A 21264-nucleotide genomic window follows, 5' to 3' on the forward strand; every position below is an offset into this window, starting at 1 on the left:
GTTAGCTGTATTTTTGAACCTAATCAAAATAACCCAACTGCAGTTTGAGATTTGAATGCACAATGAAAAAACATGATTTTTGAGAATTGTTAAAAATTGAGTTATCTGTTTTTGCAAATGAACTCTTCATGTATATATATACCATTTTCTTTACCACAACTTAAAATAGATGTGCCCACATTGGACAGTCAAACAGTTTCCATTACGCTGTTCTATGTGGTCTAAGACAGCAAGTGATGTAGCCTGATCACTTGAAGAAGAAGAAGATAATAAAAAAAGATAAACAGTACCTGATTTTCGTGGGAAAGTGCTTATATTTATAGTTTAACTTAAATAAGAATGAAGTGTAGAAATACATCTCAATTGAATAGAGTACATTACATTTACATTTATGCATTTAGCAGATGCTTTTATCCAAAGCGACTTACATTGCAATCAAGTTACAGTTTTTTTTTTACATTTTATCAGCTCTTGCTGATAAAATGTACATGCATACCCTAACTACAGATGTGTCTCATTTGGAAGGCTGCGTCCTATGAAGGTCTCATTCGAAGGGTGCATGCGTCATCGAGGCTGTCTCATTTTAGAAAAGCAAGTAGGACACTTCGAATGCGACCTTCTTTCACAGGAACTCGGAGGATGCATCAGGTGTATCCTTCACTGCTACAGATAACCCACAATTCTTTGCGCCATAAACAACCGTCGTTAATTTGAAAAATGCCGGCGCATGTATACACAAGCGTGGTGGTGTTTTCAACTTAACTTAAAGTACCTCCAGAGAAAACGGATAAACTTTGTTCTTAATATCCTCCTCCTTTTTTCTCTAACAGATGTCTGTTGTATGTACGCTGCAGCTCCTCAAAAACTGAGCAAAATAAAACAAGTCAAAGCATTTTCTTTTTCCAAATTACTTTCCAAATTTAGAAATAATTTTCCTTCAAGTAGTGTGAGAGCGCAACGATGCTCTAAATGTGTTGGCAAATCAACGTGATACTTCCTGTTTCCTTTTGCTTCCGACCTACGAAGTCCGTCTCGTTTTAATTCTAGGTTGAGGACACTTCCTTACGCATCCTACAGAGGATGCGACCTACAGAGGATTTGACCTACAGAGGATGCGACCCACAGAGGATGCGACCTACAGAGGATTCGACCCACAGAGGATGCGACCTACAGAGGATTTGACCTACAGAGGATGCGACCTACAGAGGATTTGACCTACAGAGGATGCGACCTACAGAGGATTTGACCTACAGAGGATGCGACCCACAGAGGATGCGACCCACAGAGGATTCGACCTACAGAGGATGCGACCCACAGAGGATGCGACCTACAGAGGATTCGACCTCCGGAGGACGCATCCTTCTAAATGAGACAGTTTATGACCAGGGACGGATTATGATGCAGAGGTGCCCTGGGCACTGACGGATTATAGGCCCCCCTCAATTGAAATTGCGATAATTTTTCTTAAATTCAAATAGCAATGGATTTTATCTACATTAAGTGAAAATAGCAGTATTGTTTTGCGATATGTTAAACTAAGTGACTAGCTATATATTATATTTATACTATGTTAAAATAGCAGGATTTTCTGCTATTTATACTACTTGTTGCAAAATAGTGGCAATTATCTGCACTTCAGTATTGTATTATACATTATAAAACAGTATGCAATAATTGAGTATTGAGTGTAAATTATCATTTTAATTCAGATTATTAAATGGATGCCAGTGCCACTTTATTGATACAATAAACCCTGAATGATCTAATCACACCGGTGTGATCGTTTATTAAATATAAAAAAATATTATTCGGCTATTTTTGATTTTTTTTTTTTTTGTCTTTTGAAAGCAGCATTCAAAATCCACTTGCCTCAAAAATCTGAAGGGGCACGGTTGAAATCGCGTCCAGTGCCCTGGGCACGTGCGTTAATGCGTCCCTGTTTATGACGTACTTGCGTCAGGGCGTCGTCGAATTCTGGCTCTCAACCATTCTATATAGAAAGGGGGTTGAAACTTTTCTTAAGGAAATTAAACAAAAAAAGAGATTTATACAAAACGAGCAAAAAACTCAACGATTCAATAATTAGTTGTTTTAGTGCATCGTAAAAATGTTTTATCCTATATTTGAAACGTACATATTTAGATATATTTGTAAATGTTTCTATTATCCCCCTTCCCTTTTGGATAATGAACTCTTCCGGCGATTCGAAGTGTTAGCGGGAGGAAGTTGCTGTTGAAGAGGACAGGGGGGACTTAATATAAGCTTTTGAGTAAATACAACTAAAAATAACATACTAATAAATATAATTGTTAAAACAGAAGTCACCTCCGTGCTCGATGAAAACGTTGTACGGGAGAGAATACGATATATCTATTATTTAATCTCAGTAACAGCGTCTATTATCAACTAGCATAGCCTGCTGTATGTTTACAAAACCTACCGCGAACTGTTTAGATAGTTTCCTCATATCAGTTAATATTTTTAGTTCAAGCCGACATCAGGTGTAAAGATGGATGTATCGACCTGTTTGAAGTCTCTTCTGTTGGCCATTCGTCAGTACAGAAATAACAGAAGCGCTTTAAATGCATCACAGCTGCAGAAACACATTGAAGTGAGTGAAAACATTTATCTGTGGGGTTATTGAAAACAATTAGTTTTATTTGTGTGATCTCTCCAATCATTTATTCACCTCCAAGTTGTTCCAAAGTCCGAAACGTCTTTGGAACAAAACGTTTAATTCTTATGTGAAACACAAAAGAGATGTTAGGGAATGACAGTCAACAACCCCTTCATTTCTTCGTTTACAATGAAAGTGAATGGTGACTGAGGCTGTCATTCATCTCCTTTAATGTTTAGGAAGAAAAAAAAACTATTACTTAAATATTCAACATAATTTTTCTAGTTATATTCTAAAAAACATTTTTTTAAATCTTTTGGATTTCACAGACCCTGAAGGACCTTCATCCTAAAATTTAAAAAGCAGCTATAAATTATTTTATGTACTAAAGACCCAAAATTAATATTATTTATGTTTAAAAAATATTACGAAAATATTTTCTACTGTTATTGTTAATGTAGTTTCTATTGCTACATAATTTTTTTCCAGCACACTATAGTACTATAATATTTTATCACTGTATTATTTGTTTATTCATTTGCTTATATATATATATATATATATATATATATATATATATGTATGTGTGTAATGTAACAATAGAAACTGTCAAATAATCATATCCAAAATAAAGGTTTTTGTTTATGTAATATATGTGTGTGTACTGTGTATATTTATTATGTATATATAAATACACATACATACAGTATTTTTTAAATTTGTAACATGTATACATTTATATTTACATAATTTATATTATATAGAGATATAATTTAATATACAAATATAACATAATTTTCTTAAATATATACATACGTGTGTGTGTATTTATATATACATAAATATGCACAGTACACAAATATATATTTTTTTATTTTGAATGCGATTAATCATTTGACAGCACTAATATATATATATATATATATATATATATATTAAAATCTCTTGCTTTTCTATAAATTGCTCATTGTGAATAATGCAGTCTCTGTTCTGTTATTACTGGAAGAGACAGAAACCAAGTCGTCAAACCCAGTGTGGTCAAAATTGACAATGAAAGTGTAATTTTATATACGTAATTTCCTTTAGTATAGAATATACAACATTTCAATTGCTATTTTTAATTCCACAGGATGTTTCAGGGCTGAAATGTGGTGGAGTGCTGTTTTCAGGTCAGGTGCTGCCCAGCGAGTGTCTGAGTGGACTCATGGAAGTAGCTGGAGATCCCAACACCAGTCACGCACTGATAGGATCCATTATATCCCTGCTGGCACAGTTTGGTACTAAACCCTTTAATGTAGTTCCAAAGTCAGTTTATAGTCATATCACCCGTTATTTAACCATGCATGTATATTTCTTAATGGCCCAGCAGCTTCTGACGGTGAGGCTAAAGAGGCTCTTCATAGCAGCTTCAACTTCACCGGCACTCTAGCATCCATAATCCACTGCAACAGAAGCACACCAGAAGAGCCTCTTGTGCTGCAGGTGAGAGTACTGCTGTTTTTTAAGATGAAGTCTACACTTCACTTTAAACGTGCTTTTTTTTAAGTGCATATTTTTATAACTGGCCAAAAAATGTTTATATGTTTGATGTGACTTACACTACAATTCAAAGTTTAAAGTAACTTGCATTTCTTTTAATATATTTTAAAATGTAATGTATTCCTGTGGTGGAAAATCAGAATTTTCAGCAGCCATTACGCCAGTTTTCAATTTCACATGATACTTCAGAAATCATTTTAATATTTACATTTACATTTATTCATTTAGCTGACGCTTTTATCCAAAGCGACTTACAATTGCTATATATGTCAGAGGTCGCACGCCTCTGGAGCAACTAGGGGTTAAGTGTCTTGCTCAGGGACACATTGGTGTCTCACAGTGGATTCGAACCCGGGTCTCTCACACCAAAGGCATGTGTCTTATCCACTGTGCCATCACCACCCATAATATTCTGATTTGATGCTTAAGAAGTTTCTTTATTATTGATTTAGAAATAGAAAGTAAGAACAGCATTTATTTAAAATAGAAACCTTTGATGTAAATGCCATTACTGTCCCTTTTTGATCAATTTAATAAGTCCTGGCTGAATAAAATTTGTCATTTAAAAAAAATACATATTTATTTTTTTTGCTGACCCCAAACTTCTGAATGGTAGTACTGTATATGAATCACTTTATTAAAACTGAAGCTATTTAATTTCAGTTGGAAATACATCACTCTACTAATGTCAAGTCAGTAGTAACTTCTGTTTCACACAGACTTTAAATATCACTCCACAGATTGCACAGATGTTTTTCAATGTGGTTTTATTTCACTACGTTTAGTTAAAGTTATCCAAAATGGCTGGATTAAAAAAAACAAAATAGATTACTTTGGATGTTATCCTATGTGGTCATGTGACTAATGTCTCTAATGCTCTCCACAGTGCCTTAATGTGCTGCAGCGACTGACCTACAGCGTTAGGACTCTGCGTTGTGCCTCTCACATCCATGAACTCATCAGCTTCCTAATGCAACATGTGTAAGACCCACAACATTCACTTTTCTGCTTTGTGCATAGATGTTCATTTGATGTAAATGACATTTACACTTTTTAACAGAGCAGTCCTCTTATTAATAAAGATGATGTAGATAACTGTACAACACGGTTCAAAAGTTTCAGAAAATTTCATAAATATACTGTATTCAACATTGATAATAATAAGCTTAATAAACATTAATAATAATAATAATAGTTTTCAGTGTATGGTTGATTAAATAAATGCAGCCTCTGTGAGCATAAAAAAAAAAAAAACTTTCAAAACTGTTTTACTTGTATTATGGAAAGCGTACAAGCGTAGTTTTATTTTTATGGCCAAAGTGTGTAAAATATAATAAATACTAAAACTGTTCATGTTTGAGGGATGTACTAATCATCATTCAGGGCCGTAAATGCAATCACGATACAGCCATATTGACTTGATCAAGTGGTCACAAGTCTTGCCTGTGAAACTCTTTTTGGTATTTTATTAACAGGAAGCAGACATGGTAGGGGTTGTGCTGTGGAAAACCACAACACTGAACTGAAAAAGTGCTTTTAATCACAGAGGCTGGGTTTATAGCAGCACCCTTTATAAGGTGCAATATGCATTAAACTCTTGCACAGAAATGGTTATGCATGCAAAAGATAACAGAATTGTGCATTTGATGCAAGTATGCTAATAAGAACATAGTTTTTATTTATTTATAAATGAAAACTATGCATAAAATATAATGCTTTTTATGATTGTCTTTAGCCAGTCAAGTAATGATGACATTGTAAAGGCCTGCTTGGGCCTGATGGCCAACCTCTGTCGACATGACATCTCTGTGCAGTCACACATCAAATCTCAGGTCAGAATCATGATGAACTCTCAAAATATACTCTTATAAGTTTTGTTATTGAACTAACCTGCTGATGACTGTTATATCTACTCTTTTTTTTTTCAGAGTAATGTGAAGGCTTTCTACAGAGCCTTGATTAATTTTCTGGGTCACAACTGTCTGACTATGGTTGTTTTTGCGCTGTCCATATTATCAAGTTTGACTCTAAACGAAGAAGTTGGACAGAAGGTAGGTTTGAGATGTAGCGTTGATGTTGGTTAGCTCATGTATCGTTCTCATCATCTCGTCTTGTGGCTGGAAACTTGTGGCCCTGTACTTATTTTCCATTTGAGGTTGTATTACTTTTTTCTTTTGCAGCTGTTCAATGCAAAGAACATTCATCAGACCTTTCAGCTGATATTTAACATCACCGTCAACGGAGATGGCACGTTAACTAGGAATTATGCTGTGGACTTGTTAGTGGATCTCCTGAAAAACCCCAAAATTGCTGATTACCTGACCAAGTATGTTTATCGGGCGTCTGATGGCACTGTTTTAAATGGCTTTCTAGTACTGTCTGAACATCTTTTTTTTGCTCACGCTAGGTATAAACACCTCACAGTTTGTCTGTCCGAGGTTCTTGGGCTATTGCACAACAAAGATCCTGATACTGCATCAAAGGTTAAATACATCATTTTTTTTTTTTCAGAAAATTTTTGTTTTGTCAAGTGATTAATTTTTTTTAGGCAAAATGTTTAATTTCAAACCTTTAAACATTAGCTTGTCGACCAAAAGGTCTTGAATTCTTGTCCAAGCTGGGGCGTCATAAGCTCTTGTCTGTGCAGGTTATGGAGTTGCTGGTTTCTCTGTGCTCAGTCCCTGTCCTGCGTAAGCTTGTCTGTGAGACAGTGCTCCGTCCTCCAGCCCCTCGACTGCAGCCTGCTACTAGAAAAGGTGTTCAGGCTCGAGGGTCTGAACCGAGTTTAGCGCTCGTCCACTGGGTTACGTCACCTCTGGATGGTCCAGAGCAGTGCTACATGCAGGCTCTGTCCTTGCTGGCTGAGCTTTTTGAAGTATGCCAATGTTTCAATTCAGTTTATTTGAATAATCCTTCTCAAAATACATATTGTTCTAAAACAGTTTTACAAAGAATAGTGCCTAATAAACATCCCACTGAATAAGCTAAATGTGAGAGTGGCAGGAAAAATTCCTAAGATGTTTTGTGCACAAAATAGGGATGCACCACCATTACAAATTTGGACATATTTGAAATTGTTTTATGTCATATTTTGTGACCAATTTTGTAGCCAATACCTAATATGTGACCCTGGACCACAAAACCAGTCTTAAGTGTCAATTTTACAAAATTGAGATTTATACATCATCTGAAAGCTGAATAAATAATGTTTCCATTGATGTATGGTTTGTTAGGATAGGACAATATTTGGGCCGAGATATAACTATTTGAAAATCTGGAATCTGAGGGTGCCAAAAAATCAAAATATTGCGAAAAACGCCTTTAAATTTGCCCAAATGAAGTTCTTAGCAATGCATATTACTAATCAAAAATTAAGTTTTGATACATTTATGGTAAGAAATTTACAACATATCTTCATGGAACATGATCTTTACTATATCTCCTAATGATTTTTGGCATATAAGAAAAATCGATAATTTTGACCCATACAATGTATTTTTGGCTATTGCTACAAATATACCCCAGCGACTTAAGACCGGTTTTGTGGTCCAGGGTCACATATATGATGTTAGATATAGAAAATACAGATATAATAATAATGTATTAATGTTAGATATAATAAGATATTTTGTGCACAAAATAGGGATGCACCAACATTACAAATCTGGACGTATTTTAAATTATTTTATGTCTTATTTTGTGACCAATTTTGTAGCCAATACCTAATATATGATGTTAGATATGAAAAATACATGAATAATACAATTCTATTATGTCTAAATAAACAGTAACAACACTAAAATTAAAACCAGTCATTTTAAAGGCATTACAATATTATAATGTACAGTATGAAAATGGATATACATTTAAAGATTACATTTAACAGTATTATTGAATTTTTTTTTAAATAATTTGTAATTTAATTATTTTATTGGTATTTTTAAAGATTAACAAAACGAGAATTCGATGTCTTCAAATGTAATTGTTTTCTCAGGTCCATTTAAATAATATTACCAGATACAACTTTTGATTTTAATAATATATTACTAAATATTGAAATTAATTTTATCTATTGATATATTGAAAAAAGTATTGTTTTAACAATTGGAGCTTTATTGTAGCGTTACCATTTTTCTATTCAGTTCTTTTAATTTCTATAATATTTTTCTGTAATAAATTAGGAATCCATGCCAGATGCAAATATTTGTTTCGTGTCATGTTAGTGACATTCTGCCCCATTAATCTGTAAGTTTCTGCTTGTGTTCTCCCAGGAGGTGATTGATTCCTCTCTGTGCAGCTCAGCTCAGTCGTTTGTAGAGCTCCTTTTGCAGGAGGTGTTGGCTTTGCTGCAGTCTCCAGACTCCACTGAAGGAGACCAGCTGCTAAAGAAACACTGTCTGCGTGCAGGGCGTGTTGTTGACTTTCTGCTAGATATCCTTATTAGGCACAAATAATCACACTTCAACACACCTCACAGGACAAGCTGTCTGTTTGATGGGCTAGTGTTAGTAGCCAATCGGTGTAAGCAAATATCAGATAATTAATTAGCCTGGCTTATGAATTGACCAGTGATGTATTGTGATTGTCTGATTCTACTGCAATAGTATAGATATCCTTGACTCTTTTACTGCTTTGTGGCGATGATGCTCTGAGATTGCTGGTGTCCCAGCGGCTCAGTCCTGAAGTGTGTGTCTCACAGGTGGAGCTTTTGCTGTCCTACAGTCAGGACCTCTCTGGGTCCACCTGCACTACCTCCAACTACCAGCTCAGGTAATTAAACGTTAAGTAATATTGTTTGTGAGAAAGTATTGACACTTACAGTACCATTCAATCAAAATACAGTATATTGTGAAATATTATTACAAATTTAAATAACTTTTCTATTTTAAAATCTAATTTATCAATGTGATGGGAAAGCTTTCACACGATCTTTCAGAAATTGTCCTTCAAAAAAAAAATGGTCTTGTTCATCTCTAGTCAGGTGTGCTCTAAAGTGATACTGAAGACTCTAGAACTGATGAGCCACCTTAGACAACAGATGCCAGACGTGGAGACTTCCTTCTACAGGATCTTACAGGTACAAGACGTATGCTGCACTTCCTCGCTGCCCTTTCTTTCTGTATATAACTGTATCAGATATTTATAACTTTCCCTTTTACTCTTTTCCATTGCATGCAGGACCAGCGCATGGTAACACCTCTCACATTAGCTATGACCTCGAACTGCAGAGAGCATGTGCAGGTTGCCCTTCGCATACTTTTTGAAGCGGCCCTGCTCCCCGACTTCCCCTCTGCTATGTGAGTCAACAGAACAAACAGCCACAGTGTGAACGTTTACTCTTGAGGTGTCAAAACGTTTTAAGTTTTGTCAGCCAGTACAGGTGGTTGTATATGAAGTACAAAATATTGTGACTGTCAGCTTAATGACTGAGTGAAATAATATAAAAATAAGATATAAATCTGAAATTGTTTTCATTTTAATTTGTGGTGCTTGCTAAGGCATTACTGTTGCTCATACTTAGAATTAGAAATTTGAATGAACTGGTAATCCAAAGTATTCAAATTTGATGCATAACTAAGCATTTGAAATCTTGATTTGAAATGATAAAATCTGCAGAAAATTCCAATAATGAATAAATGTTCATGCTAAAAACAGCAAGCAAGTCCTCTTTAAATGTAGAAGTGTTCCTTAACTACCAAACTGCACACTACCGTTCAAAAGCGTGGGGTTGGTAAGATTATTTTTAAAGTTTTAAAAGTGTTTCACCAAGGCTGCATTTATTTGGTCAAAAATACAATAAAACAGTAATATTGTGAAATATTATTATATAGTATTAAATATTGTTGTATAACTGGGTTTTTTATTTTTATTTTAATATGTTTTTTAATATATTCCTCTCAAGGCAAAGCTGGATTTTCAGCACCATTACTACAGTGTAACATGATCCTTCAGAAATTATTCTAATATGCTGATTTGCTGCTCAAGAAAAGTATTATCAATGTTGAAAACTGTTGTGCTGCTTAATATTTTTGTTGAAACTTTGATGTGTTTATAAATAGGAAGGTCAAAAGAACAGCATGCATTTGTAATATAAAGTATATGTAATATATTTAATGCACCCTTGCTAAACCCCAGTATTAGTGCCTATATTTATTTAGAAATAAATATTGGCATTGAATCCTGGAAAGTAAATGTTTCTCTGTCACTTTTATTTTAAGTCTGGGGGACAGTATTGCTGCCAATAACGCATACCGTCAGAAGGACAGTGAGCTGTCGATCCGGAGCAGTCCTGCTAGCGAAGATGCGTCTTTTTTGGGGAAGCATTTTCCCATGATGCATGCCGAGCCTTCTGGTTCTGCTTGCCAAAATATCGACAGCCTCATCGAGAAGCTTCAGAATGGAGTGGAGGTATTGTGTTTGTCTGGGCATGAGAAGCTGAATCTGACTCAATAGTTCTGTGACCACAGCGTCTGCAGACATTCCGTCATGGGTTTAATTGAATGCCGTTCTGTACTGACAATAGAAATGTGCCCACAAGTGGATGACATGCTTGTTTTTTTGTTTTATTTCTAATGTTGTACTGTTGCAGTTACAGGAGAAGGTTAAAGATGTACACATGTCAGAGATCATTGATGTGTATGAGCAGAAGCTTTCAGCACTAGCGGTGAGTGACCAAGTTAGGAAGGAACTTCCTGTTTGTGTATGTAACATATGCAGACTTTGTATTTATATGTGCTTTTGTATATGTAGTGTAAAGAGAGCCATCTGCAGGACCTTTTGGAGGCCAAAGCACTCGCGCTGTCACAGGCAGATCGACTGATTGCTCAATACCGCTGTCAGAGAGCTCAGGCGGAAGCTGAGGTTTTCTTTCTACAATGAAAGCTTTTATGCATTGTGTTTTTTGAGTTTATATATATATATATATATATATATATATATATATATATATATATATATATATATATATTTATATAATATACAGTGTATATATACGAAGAGTTCATTTGCAAAAACCAATAACTCTTTTTTTATTGCGCATTCAAAGTAATATCAATCAAACTGAAGTTGGGTTGTTTTAAGTAATAATAACTTAAAGGGTTAGTTCACCCCAAAATGAAAATTCTGTCATTTATTACTCACCCTCATGTTGTTCCAAACCCGTAATCTTCAGAACACAAATTAAGATATTTTTGATGAAATCGGAGAGCTATCTGACACTCCATAGACAGCAACACAACTGAAATGATCCCAGGTCCAGAAAAGTAGTAAATAAATGAGTAAAACAGTCCATGTGACATCAGTGGCTCAACTTAAAAAAGAAAACGAAAATAACAATTTACTCGACCATTCTTCTCCCCCGAGTTACGTCTTCCGCCATTTTGGAGAGTACCTAAGAATGTATTTGACGTAATCAGCGTTGTTTATGTTCGGAAGGAAAGCACGCGCATGAACGTAATCTGTGTATTAAGCGTTGCGTGCGTATGCATTGTGATACTCTCAAAAAAGGCGGACGACATAACTTGGGGGAGAAGAATGGTTGAGTAAATTATTTTTGTTTTGTTAATATAAAATATAAGAATATAAATATATGAATGTATATGCATGTAAATATTATATTACTAATAAATATACACAGTACATATGTAAACAAAAACTTTTATTTTGGATGCGATTTAATCATTTGACAGCGCTAATATATATCAAAATAAGTCTCTTATGCTCACCAAAACTGCATTTTTGATAAAAATACAGTAAAATGGCAATATTGTGAAACAATGAAATTTCCATTTAAAGGAACTGGTTGATATTTGCACTATGATAGACTTTTTTTAATGTGCATATGAGCACATTTTATTTTTATTTGTAAAACTTATTGCTGTTTTCAATCTTTCTCCTTTCTAGGCACGTAAATTGGCATCTCTACTCAAAGACACGGAGCGGAAGAAAGAGGATCTGCAGACGGAGTTGAATGATCATCTGTTGGAGGTAGAGAGACTGAAATCTGACAGCCAGCAGCTCCTGGAGCACAACGGTCGTCTGCAGGAAGTCGCTGACCAACATCAGGAGTTAAAGGGCACCTACAACCAGCTGCTCAGTAGGTCAGTGTTCCTCTCTCACGCTCAGGAATGGATCCGTCAAATGTTTTATTACAGATAAGCAACCTCTTATTTTTTTCTCACTTTCTTTTTTTTAGGTATGACAAAAGTGAAGGGATGCTGAAGGAACTGCGGGCTGCCCATATCTCACTTACCCAGCAGGCCGAGGGGCTGAGAAAGACCAATGAGGGATTAAAACTCCAACAGGAGAGGTCAGTGTTTGAAAGGGTGGATTGAATCAGGCTTTTTTGACTTCTAGGCATGAAGCATAACCCAGTTCTAATAATTATATGCTTATTCTTCATGCCACCATTGACTGAGTCAATAATAATAATAATTATTGTTATTTTTAGTATTATTTTATATATAATTATAAAATATTTTTTATATTAAAATATTACAATTGTCATTATTATTATTTATTGGAATTATGCTCCATGTCCCCCTTAAAAATGTCACAAAATTATAATAAAATTATCTTGAAGAATAACCCAACTCCATTTAAAAGAAATAATAATAATTATTATTATAGTAATGACTATTATTATTTAAGTTGAACTGTGCTTTATGCCACCCTTGAATGGGTCAATAATAATAATAATAATATTATTATTATTATTATTATGGAAAATTAATTCAGTGACCTTTAATTTTTTATTTATATGCTCAGGATTCTTGCAGAGATGGCAGAAAAAGAACAGCAGATAAAGGTCCTAAAGACAGACGTGCTAGAGAAAGAGAGAAAAATAACAGGTGAGAAAAAAGCAGTGGAATTACTTCACATAGGTTGTATGCTCTTTCTGCTGTTTCAGTCAGTCATACACACTTATGCATTTGGTGTAAAGTGTACTATAAAGCCTCTTTCTGTTTTGTACCAGGTCTTGAGAATGATCTGAGGAGACAAGAAGAGCAGATCCACGAGATGGAGGAGAATATTTCCATCCTCAGGAAAGAGCTTAATAAGATAGAGCAAGCCCGGAAAGACACCAGCATCAAGGTGCAGTCAACATTCACTCAAACTTATCAATCAATCTCAAATCATAGTGTGCCATAATTAAATGAAAAGAACTAATTGAGCTTTTTCCTATTTTATACCTGTTATTTCAGTGGTCAGGTAGGCTTAATAATGTTTCAATGTGTTTTCTGTTGTTGTACTCATTTGGCAGGCTTCCTCTCTGGAGCTGCAGAAATCCCAGCTAGAGGCCAAGGTGGAGAAGATGGAGGGAGAGTTGAGCAAACACACACAAATGATCGCCATGATACACAGTCTCAGCAGCGGCAAACTCAAGGGTGTCACCGCCAACCTCTCTCTGTGACACGTACATATTCATGTATACGCCATGAAATAATTATCTTGCTTCATAAAATTAAAATAACTTATTTTATCTATGTGTCTTGTCACTTTTAATCTGTGCACTTTGTATGTTTTCTTACATTCATGTTCTTATGAAGTGAAATGAATGAATATAAGTTATATAATAAATAAGTGAATGAATAAATGTCTGTAGAACTTTTGTAGATGTCTACTATCATTTTGGATTACATTCATCATTTGAAATAATTTTTAGACTGAAATTATTCAGATGCTGATGTAATGTGAAGATTTTGAATGTTAATCTTTGTGAAGATTTTGAATGTTAATCTTTGGCCACCAGAGGGCACCTTACAAACACTGTTTAAAGTTTGTGAAGGACACTAATTAAACTTTTCCCTTTTTCATTTTTCAATAAATAAGAGTAGTTACCAATGCATTAACTCCTTAAATATTTTCCCTCATTGTTTTATGCAGATGTCTATCACGTTGTTTCTGAAGATGTTTTGCAACTGCTTGCCACAGCATTGATTTGGATTAATGCTGAGACGTCTTGAGCAACAGAAAAAAAATGTTCTGTGTTCTTGCAGTTTCAGAATTGATCAGGATTATTACACTGTTTTATTAGGGCCGTTCATGTGAAAGATATGACTTCCCTGTAAAAATTATATCTTCATTTAGGCCTTTAAAAAAATCACTGACTTAACTCATAGTTTCTGTTTAATTAATATATGAGTACACTGTTTTATTAAACACATATTTCGTAATTTTATGGGTTGACTAATATAATCTTACATTAGTTTCAGTGTTTGAATAGCTCATCCTGGCTTCACCTTTCAGTTCAGAACCTGATTTGTTACATACTTTCATAGATGTTTTGACAAGCTGTTTTTCAGAATGTGGCCCAGTTAAACAGGACTTTGACTATAATTATAGTAAGGTATGTCTTGTGTATGAAAAAATTCGACACAGCGGCTCTTTGTTTTTTTTCGCCTGATACCTGAGTGTGATTTTTTTTTTTTTAAAGCACCTGCTTCACTTGTCTGTTTGAACATTCTCTCAGATTCTCACAGATTGTCAGAATCTGAACTCAATAGGGGCAGATAAATCAGTAACCACAAACGTACTTTGAAATGTAACAAAAGTGGTGACTTGATTCTCTACCCCCTCTAAATGCTGCTTTACATAGATTAACTGGAAATAGCAGAAGCAGTTATAGCTCAGCTATGGAGATTTTTCTGTTAAACAGCTCTAAAAGACGATAGATAGATCATCTGTAGGCAGTTCTACAGTAGGCAGCAATGCTATTTGTTATCTTGAGTCAGTTTAGTGTTCAATCAGTTCAAAACCAGTGTTGATGTTGCATTTAGTGCTTTTACGAAACAGTTTTGGAGACATGTTAAACCATGTCAGGCTGCACTTGTTCACCTAATTCTGATTTATTTGTAACAAATGTGTTCTTAACTGTTCGAAACATTGCCTTATCTTTTTGTTGTTGTTTTACAGCTGGAGGTGCGTCAGTTTCAGGTTAAAGGTATGATTTCTTTTATGATTTGATCATTGAGTATATCTGACTCAGAGTTTCTGATAGTTTTGTTCTTGTGAGTGATTTACCAAGCCCTGTTGTGGAATGAGGCAGATGGATAGTTTCCCATTACATTTGAATACAAGAAATGATGTATTTACATCCTTCATAGCTGAGTTGATGTTCATTAAAGTGAATCATAGTGCAATTCAGACTGGTAAAAGAACATGATTGCATTGATTAATTGACAGGTGGATAGACATCTTATATAATCATTGTAGTGTAAGAAATGAATGATTGCCATGGTTACAGATTAGCACCTTCTGAAACAATCAAGCAACAAAACTTGCTTGTTTTCGCGTTTTGTCTGGCTTAGTCTGTAGCAAGTTAATTCTTAAGAATAGATTTCCTGGTTTGGAATTCACTGTGGAATGAGCAAAAACTGGTTTTACGCATGCCATGGCCCTGAGACAGTAGAGCCCTGAGATGACTGGATCTGATCTATCCACAGACAGAGGTAAAATATGAGGAAAAGTCCTTCAACATCGAGAAAAGACGGACTACATCCTTGAAGCTTGAAAGTTTGTGAGCTAGCAGTGAGTTTACAAGTACCATTGAGTCTGGGCAGTGACTGCTTCAATGAACTGTCCCATTAAATGTTCACTGAGATTTACACAGGCTTTTTCAGTCTCTCTGCTCTCAATGGTTCCTCCCAGATTGCTTTTGCCTTTAGTAGTCTTCTTAATTATATTCAGGCTTCCTGGTCGTCATTTAGTAATTTGTGATTTTGATATGAACTTGTCATTTTCATCCTCAAGACTTCCGTTTCTCGACGTTGCCATCATCTCATTTCCAGGTCCTGATGTGTTTTTTGTGCCTGATGTGTTTTTAGATCCGGACAGTTTCTGTGTGAAGATGGCGGCTCAGATTCAGGTTAGCATGTTGAGGTAAAAGACTAATAGTCTTGAGTTTAAATATTAAAAATGAAAGCAGATTCATTTGAATGACATGAAAACTGGTGTGTGATGTTTTGGTCAATTTCAAAGTTATAAATATATTTATGAAAAACAAAATAAATTAACTCACCTCTAATAATTTCTTTCTATTTACAACAAAAACAATGGCAATAATAATAATAATGGCTGCTATGATGCTGATAATTATGTAGGCAATTTCCACACCTGTATGGAGAGTAAGGATTACATTTCTTTTAATAATGTTGTTTAGCACATTTTTATCTGCTTTGTATTTATGCAGATGATTGCTTTAGTTGATAGATTTAGATAGTAAAAATGTTGAAATGTTACCTCTTGATGGGAGTTTGGTTTGTGTAATGAATCTGTACTGGGCTGTAGTGCTTTCACATGTGTATGTTCCCAGTTGCTCTCGATTAAGATGAGAGAGTTTAATGGTTCCATTTTCTGGATGAAAGGTAACCTTGTCTCTCCACTGTGCAGAGATGTCTACCATAGACGTTTTACTGTCATATTTCAGGACGGTGGTGGAAAAACTCAAGGTGAGAGTGAAGTTGAAGTCCTTAGTGACTGGACATTCAAAAGTGAACTCATTCTTGGAGAGTTCTGAAGGAACTAAAAAAAAAGTTTAAAATGTGCATTTAACAAAATTGACATTATTGACAATCTCACACATTTCTTAGAATTATATGATGTATACTTTTTCTCTTCCATTTTTTTCTTTACACATCCTGCACTACAGTTTTTTTTGCTTCAGAATGAGAATTCCCTGCCCCTGTAAACTAAAGGCTAGATATTTAAATAAAAGTACAAGCAGCCCTTTAATATGTAAGTCATCAGTCAATTGAAAAAAGAGAGTTAATCTGTGTTTCATTGAGATTTCCTAAACACATTATTTTTTCCATTATTATTTTCTTTCGTTCTGATATTAATCTGATATAATCTGATATTACTAGAATTGTTCTGTGGGCTATCGGTGTACAGTCACACTGACAAAAAAAATCTGTAAATTTACCTTGTTGTTTCAGACTAGCTGTATAGCGTGTATCTTTAGTAGTTATGGAGCAGTTATATGTGTAGGTATCTGTGATGACATCCACTTTAAGTTGACTTGTCACTGTAAACAGATGATCTTCTGTTCGGCTGACAGTGTTTGGTGGCTCCATCGCTGGAGGGTCTGAGGACCATAAGACCTTTGGTTCTGGATAAACTCCACTGCTGGTGCAGATGACTTCATCATTTTTTAATGTGATATCCACTGATTTAACTGGAGCTAAAAAAAATAAATAAAAACATACAAAACAGTTACAACTATTGTTTTCTCATAAAAAGTAATAGATGATTTTAGATCATATTGGTGCTGTAATTTTCAATTACTATTTTCTTTCTGTTAGCTTTTCATCTCAAGAAGAAGAATATCTCGAATGATGCAATTGAGTATGTCTCCCTATATGCTCTAAAAGGGGTCATCGGATGCCCATTTTGCACAAGCTGATATGATTCTTTAGGGTCTAAATTAAAAGTCTATAACAGTCTATAAGTTTATATAGTGTATATTAATAAAAGTCTGTAAGTCTATATAGTGTAAAAAAACACCTTTTTAAACCTGTCAAAATCAGCTCTGTTTTCAGCAAGCCGTTTTTTGGTGCATGTTACTTTAAATGCTAATGGCTCTGCTGACCCTGCCCCTCTCTTCTGTGGGGTGATGAGCAGTACTGTTTACTTTAGCCACAAAACTGGCTAACTAGCACATAATTATGAAAGGCGATTTTCATAAGAAAAACCCTTATACTCCCTTCTTCTGTAGGCGAGGCTGGATCATGAACGATTCGCGTGAACATAGATGCATTTAGGCAGATCGGAATCAGTGTATTCACTTCAAAGCGAAAGTAACATTAATCCTCTGCATCTTCAGCGGCTCAGGTGTCGGGAGTAACTGACGACTGCTACATTACACCCAACAACAAAACACCTCAATTGCTTAATCGGAGACATTCTTGTCTTCCCCTGCACTGGAGTCGACACAATGACGGACAGCTCACAGCTCACTCAGGGTGGATCTAAGTTAAGACAACCGTGTCAATCAACTATTGTGGGCGCGGCCTGCGCAGAACTAAGTCATTCTGACAGGGCTCTCAGAACTGCCTGATTTGAGAAAGGGGATTTTAAAATAGGGATTTAAAAAAAACCCCACTGGGTTGATTTTTATCATTATAGGATGGATGTGTACACACACTTCCAACACACATTTATGTTCAAACAACTTGTAAAGTGAATTTTGCATCCGATGACCCCTTTAAATATTTGTATATGTATATATGCATATATTCTTATAAAATTATATTGTTTCTGTAGATACAGTAAGCAACTTTAAATTAATATTTTTATATTTCGCCATCATTTTTAATTTAGATATGCGTTACACTTTATTTTGATAGTCCACTTTAGACATTCTACTAACTATAAGTAACTTTGTAACTACATGTCAACTAACTCTAAGTAGGGTAGGTTTAGGGTTAGTAGAATAAATTGACATACTTGCAAAGGTTCTCATACTCAGTATGTTGTATGTTGTAGACCCATCAAAATAAAGTGTTAGAAGATAATAAGCAGACAGTCTACTAATACTCTAATGACTGCTAGTTGACGTGGTTGCAAAGTTACTTACTGTTAATATAATGTCTAAAGTGGACTATCGAAATAAAGTGTTACCCAGATATGTCATTTACAATGCTTCATGGGCAGTGCTGGGTAGGTCACTTATAAATTGTAGTCCGTTACTGATTCCGTTACTGTTCTTATTGCACTGTCCCCGAATCAATTCTTCAGGCATCCCTCCACCATTTGAATGACATGATCATATTTGATCAAATCATATTTGATTACATAATTCAGTTTACATAATATATGTATGCATGTCAGCACTGTTCACAGGATTGTAGCTCTTTCACTCACTTAAGCTGCCAAATAGTTTTGTAACTATCTTTTCAGCCAATTTTCATAAGAAGCTACTTGAATGTCCTAATTGAACTATAGCCTAACTCTTGGCTTAATCTAAGCCCTATTTGTGAAACTAGACAGTGTTTTAATAAAGACTTAAAAAAAATGAATGGGAAAAAATAAAAAAAAATGGTTGGGCACTAATTCACTCTACTGTGATTGACCTATTAAACTCAAGTAATTAGCATTAGGCCTTTACATGAAACAAAACTCAATTAAGTCTCCTGAGTGATGAAAGAGAAAGAGTTTCAGAAATCCTCGCTCTCACCTTCCACAGACACAACCACATACTTCTCATCATTTGTTTTATCATCAGCAGCGTAGCACCTGTATCTGCCTTCATCTTGGACCCTGATGTTTCTTATCAAGAGTGATACATTTCCATTTTTAATTTCAGATTCCGACAACAGGGATGTTCTCTCCTTGTAGTCCTCGTGCTGATAGTCCAGCTGGTCTTTATTGAGGAAAAATGAATGCACTGCTTTTTTATCCAAATACCAGTGGATGATATCAAGGTGGGTGGATGTGCAAGGCAACATACATTCCTCAGAATAGATACACGTGACATGAGTGTCTGTAAAAACAACAAATTACGGTGTAAAAAACACACACAAACATACAGTGACATGTTAAGACTACAGGTGGGCCTACTGTATATGTGTTGTTGATGTATCAATGTGTCCTATGGTGTGACGGAAAAAATTTATAAAAAAAAAAAACTCTAACATAGAAGATTGACCTCTCGCATGCTATTTGTAACTCTAAGAATGAAGATACATTTTTCTCATGTTATTTGTATGTTTTTTTTTTTTTTTACATTTTTGCTGTCACACCATAGGACACAGTCCAATTTTTATTTGTCAACTATATACTCAGCCAACATTCACGCTCCCCTGTACTGTCATGTGTCCTTTTATGTAAATCACAAATAAAATGACCTCCATAAGGTCATTGAGAAATACGCTGAAACATATTTCGCAAAATACTTTTGGGTTTAATAGAGCATGTGATTCCAACAAGCCTGCAATCATTTACTTGTATATCAAAGGTCACATTTGAGTAAAGCTACACTGATGTGTTTACCTTCATTCAAATGTGGTTTAAATAGTCGAAACTGTTACTAACTCAACTTTTCTTGATGTAGGATCAAAATATTAGTAAAAATATTTTTTGTTAGTGACCTAAAAATGTAGGTATTTAGTGTTAAATCTGAGAACAGTTACAATTATATTGATCTCTGTAAAAAAAATACAAAAGCAGTTCAAGCATTGCCATCAATGTAATATAAACATTTTTACAATTAAAGTTAATTACAATTTAAATTTAAATTACAATTAAACGTAATTATGAATAAAATCTTTTTTGTCATTTCTTCTGAAAAGACACAGAGATGCTAATGTGACTGTATGAGGCAGTCTGTTTTTGAGGCACATATCAGACATGTATATAAATGTCAGTAGATATTTTGGTTTCTTACCTCCTAAAGTTACAGGCAGAATCCACAGCAAGAAAAACAGCTTCATAGTCTCATAGTTTAAAATGATTTGATTGCAATATGTAGTCTGTTGAACAACTACTTTCTATTTTGAATACTTTCTGTTATGGTTCTATTCCTCCGCACTGCAAGTCCCATTGCTCTTACTTAGAACCCTCCCACTAAGATTAAACCTCACCTCATTCCATGAATATCAGTGCTTAATTATACATGCTGTAGTTTTTAAAAGGCATAAGTGAGTCACAGAAACAAATGACACTAATAATATTTTACTGTTTTTTTCAACTGCTTACACACAAAATCTTTACTTGTAATACAATTTCTATTGGACAATAAGAGGCCTATTGATAGGTGTTTGTGACATCACATCATACCTTGCATACAAACATCACAGTCATGATTGTAGATCATTTGCTGCCTCCAACTGGCTTTCAGAGGCCTAACAACTGCTTCACAATTGTGATGTAGTGAACCATTATTTACTTTTACTTGTTAATTATAATGAAAACAGAACATCTGAGATTTTAGCACACAAGAAACATTTTAAATGCTGATCATTTGAAATATAATATTAAGACTGAGCTTGGAAGAGGTGTATACACTAATAATATTTTACATTTCACATATTTTAAAAGTATGAATCTTGATATTTAATAATGAATAAACTGAATAGAAATGACACTTAGATTTAAGAAATTTAGCAGAT

General features: G+C 34.7%; 2 protein-coding genes across 4 annotated transcripts; one reads left to right on the forward strand and one right to left on the reverse strand.

Moving 5' to 3' along the window:
- The first annotated feature begins 2188 nt into the window (after positions 1–2188).
- Positions 2189–14328, forward strand: LOC306864589 (protein CIP2A homolog L-like). Of its 3 annotated transcripts, none has more exons than XM_079408688.1 (21): positions 2189–2611; positions 3747–3894; positions 3987–4099; positions 5043–5137; positions 5892–5988; positions 6085–6207; positions 6337–6482; positions 6564–6639; positions 6804–7031; positions 8428–8587; positions 8785–8926; positions 9134–9233; positions 9335–9453; positions 10375–10564; positions 10746–10820; positions 10907–11017; positions 12059–12255; positions 12351–12464; positions 12923–13005; positions 13131–13249; positions 13419–14012. In XM_079408688.1, exons 1-21 carry the CDS (start codon positions 2510–2512, stop codon positions 13566–13568), a joined length of 2688 nt encoding a protein of 895 aa, XP_079264814.1. In that variant the 5' UTR covers positions 2189–2509; the 3' UTR covers positions 13569–14012. The 3 variants fall into 3 exon arrangements, with proteins under 3 accessions (XP_079264814.1, XP_079264815.1, XP_079264813.1); XM_079408689.1 differs by having other exon boundaries at positions 2202–2611; positions 10752–10820; XM_079408687.1 differs by having other exon boundaries at positions 2216–2611; positions 3984–4099; positions 13419–14328.
- LOC306864590 (uncharacterized protein) lies at positions 14158–20734 on the reverse strand. The gene is made up of 6 exons (XM_079408690.1): positions 20541–20734; positions 19332–19637; positions 17079–17336; positions 16397–16678; positions 16176–16270; positions 14158–15994 (listed from the first exon to the last, which is right to left on the reverse strand). The coding sequence occupies exons 1-6, from the start codon at positions 20584–20586 to the stop codon at positions 15857–15859; spliced, it is 1125 nt and encodes a 374-aa protein (XP_079264816.1). The 5' UTR covers positions 20587–20734; the 3' UTR covers positions 14158–15856.
- Between the last annotated feature and the right edge of the window lie 530 nt (positions 20735–21264).

The sequence above is a fragment of the Barbus barbus genome (assembly GCF_936440315.1).
Source record: "Barbus barbus genome assembly, chromosome: 46".
In the NCBI taxonomy this organism is placed as follows: Eukaryota; Metazoa; Chordata; class Actinopteri; order Cypriniformes; family Cyprinidae; genus Barbus; species Barbus barbus.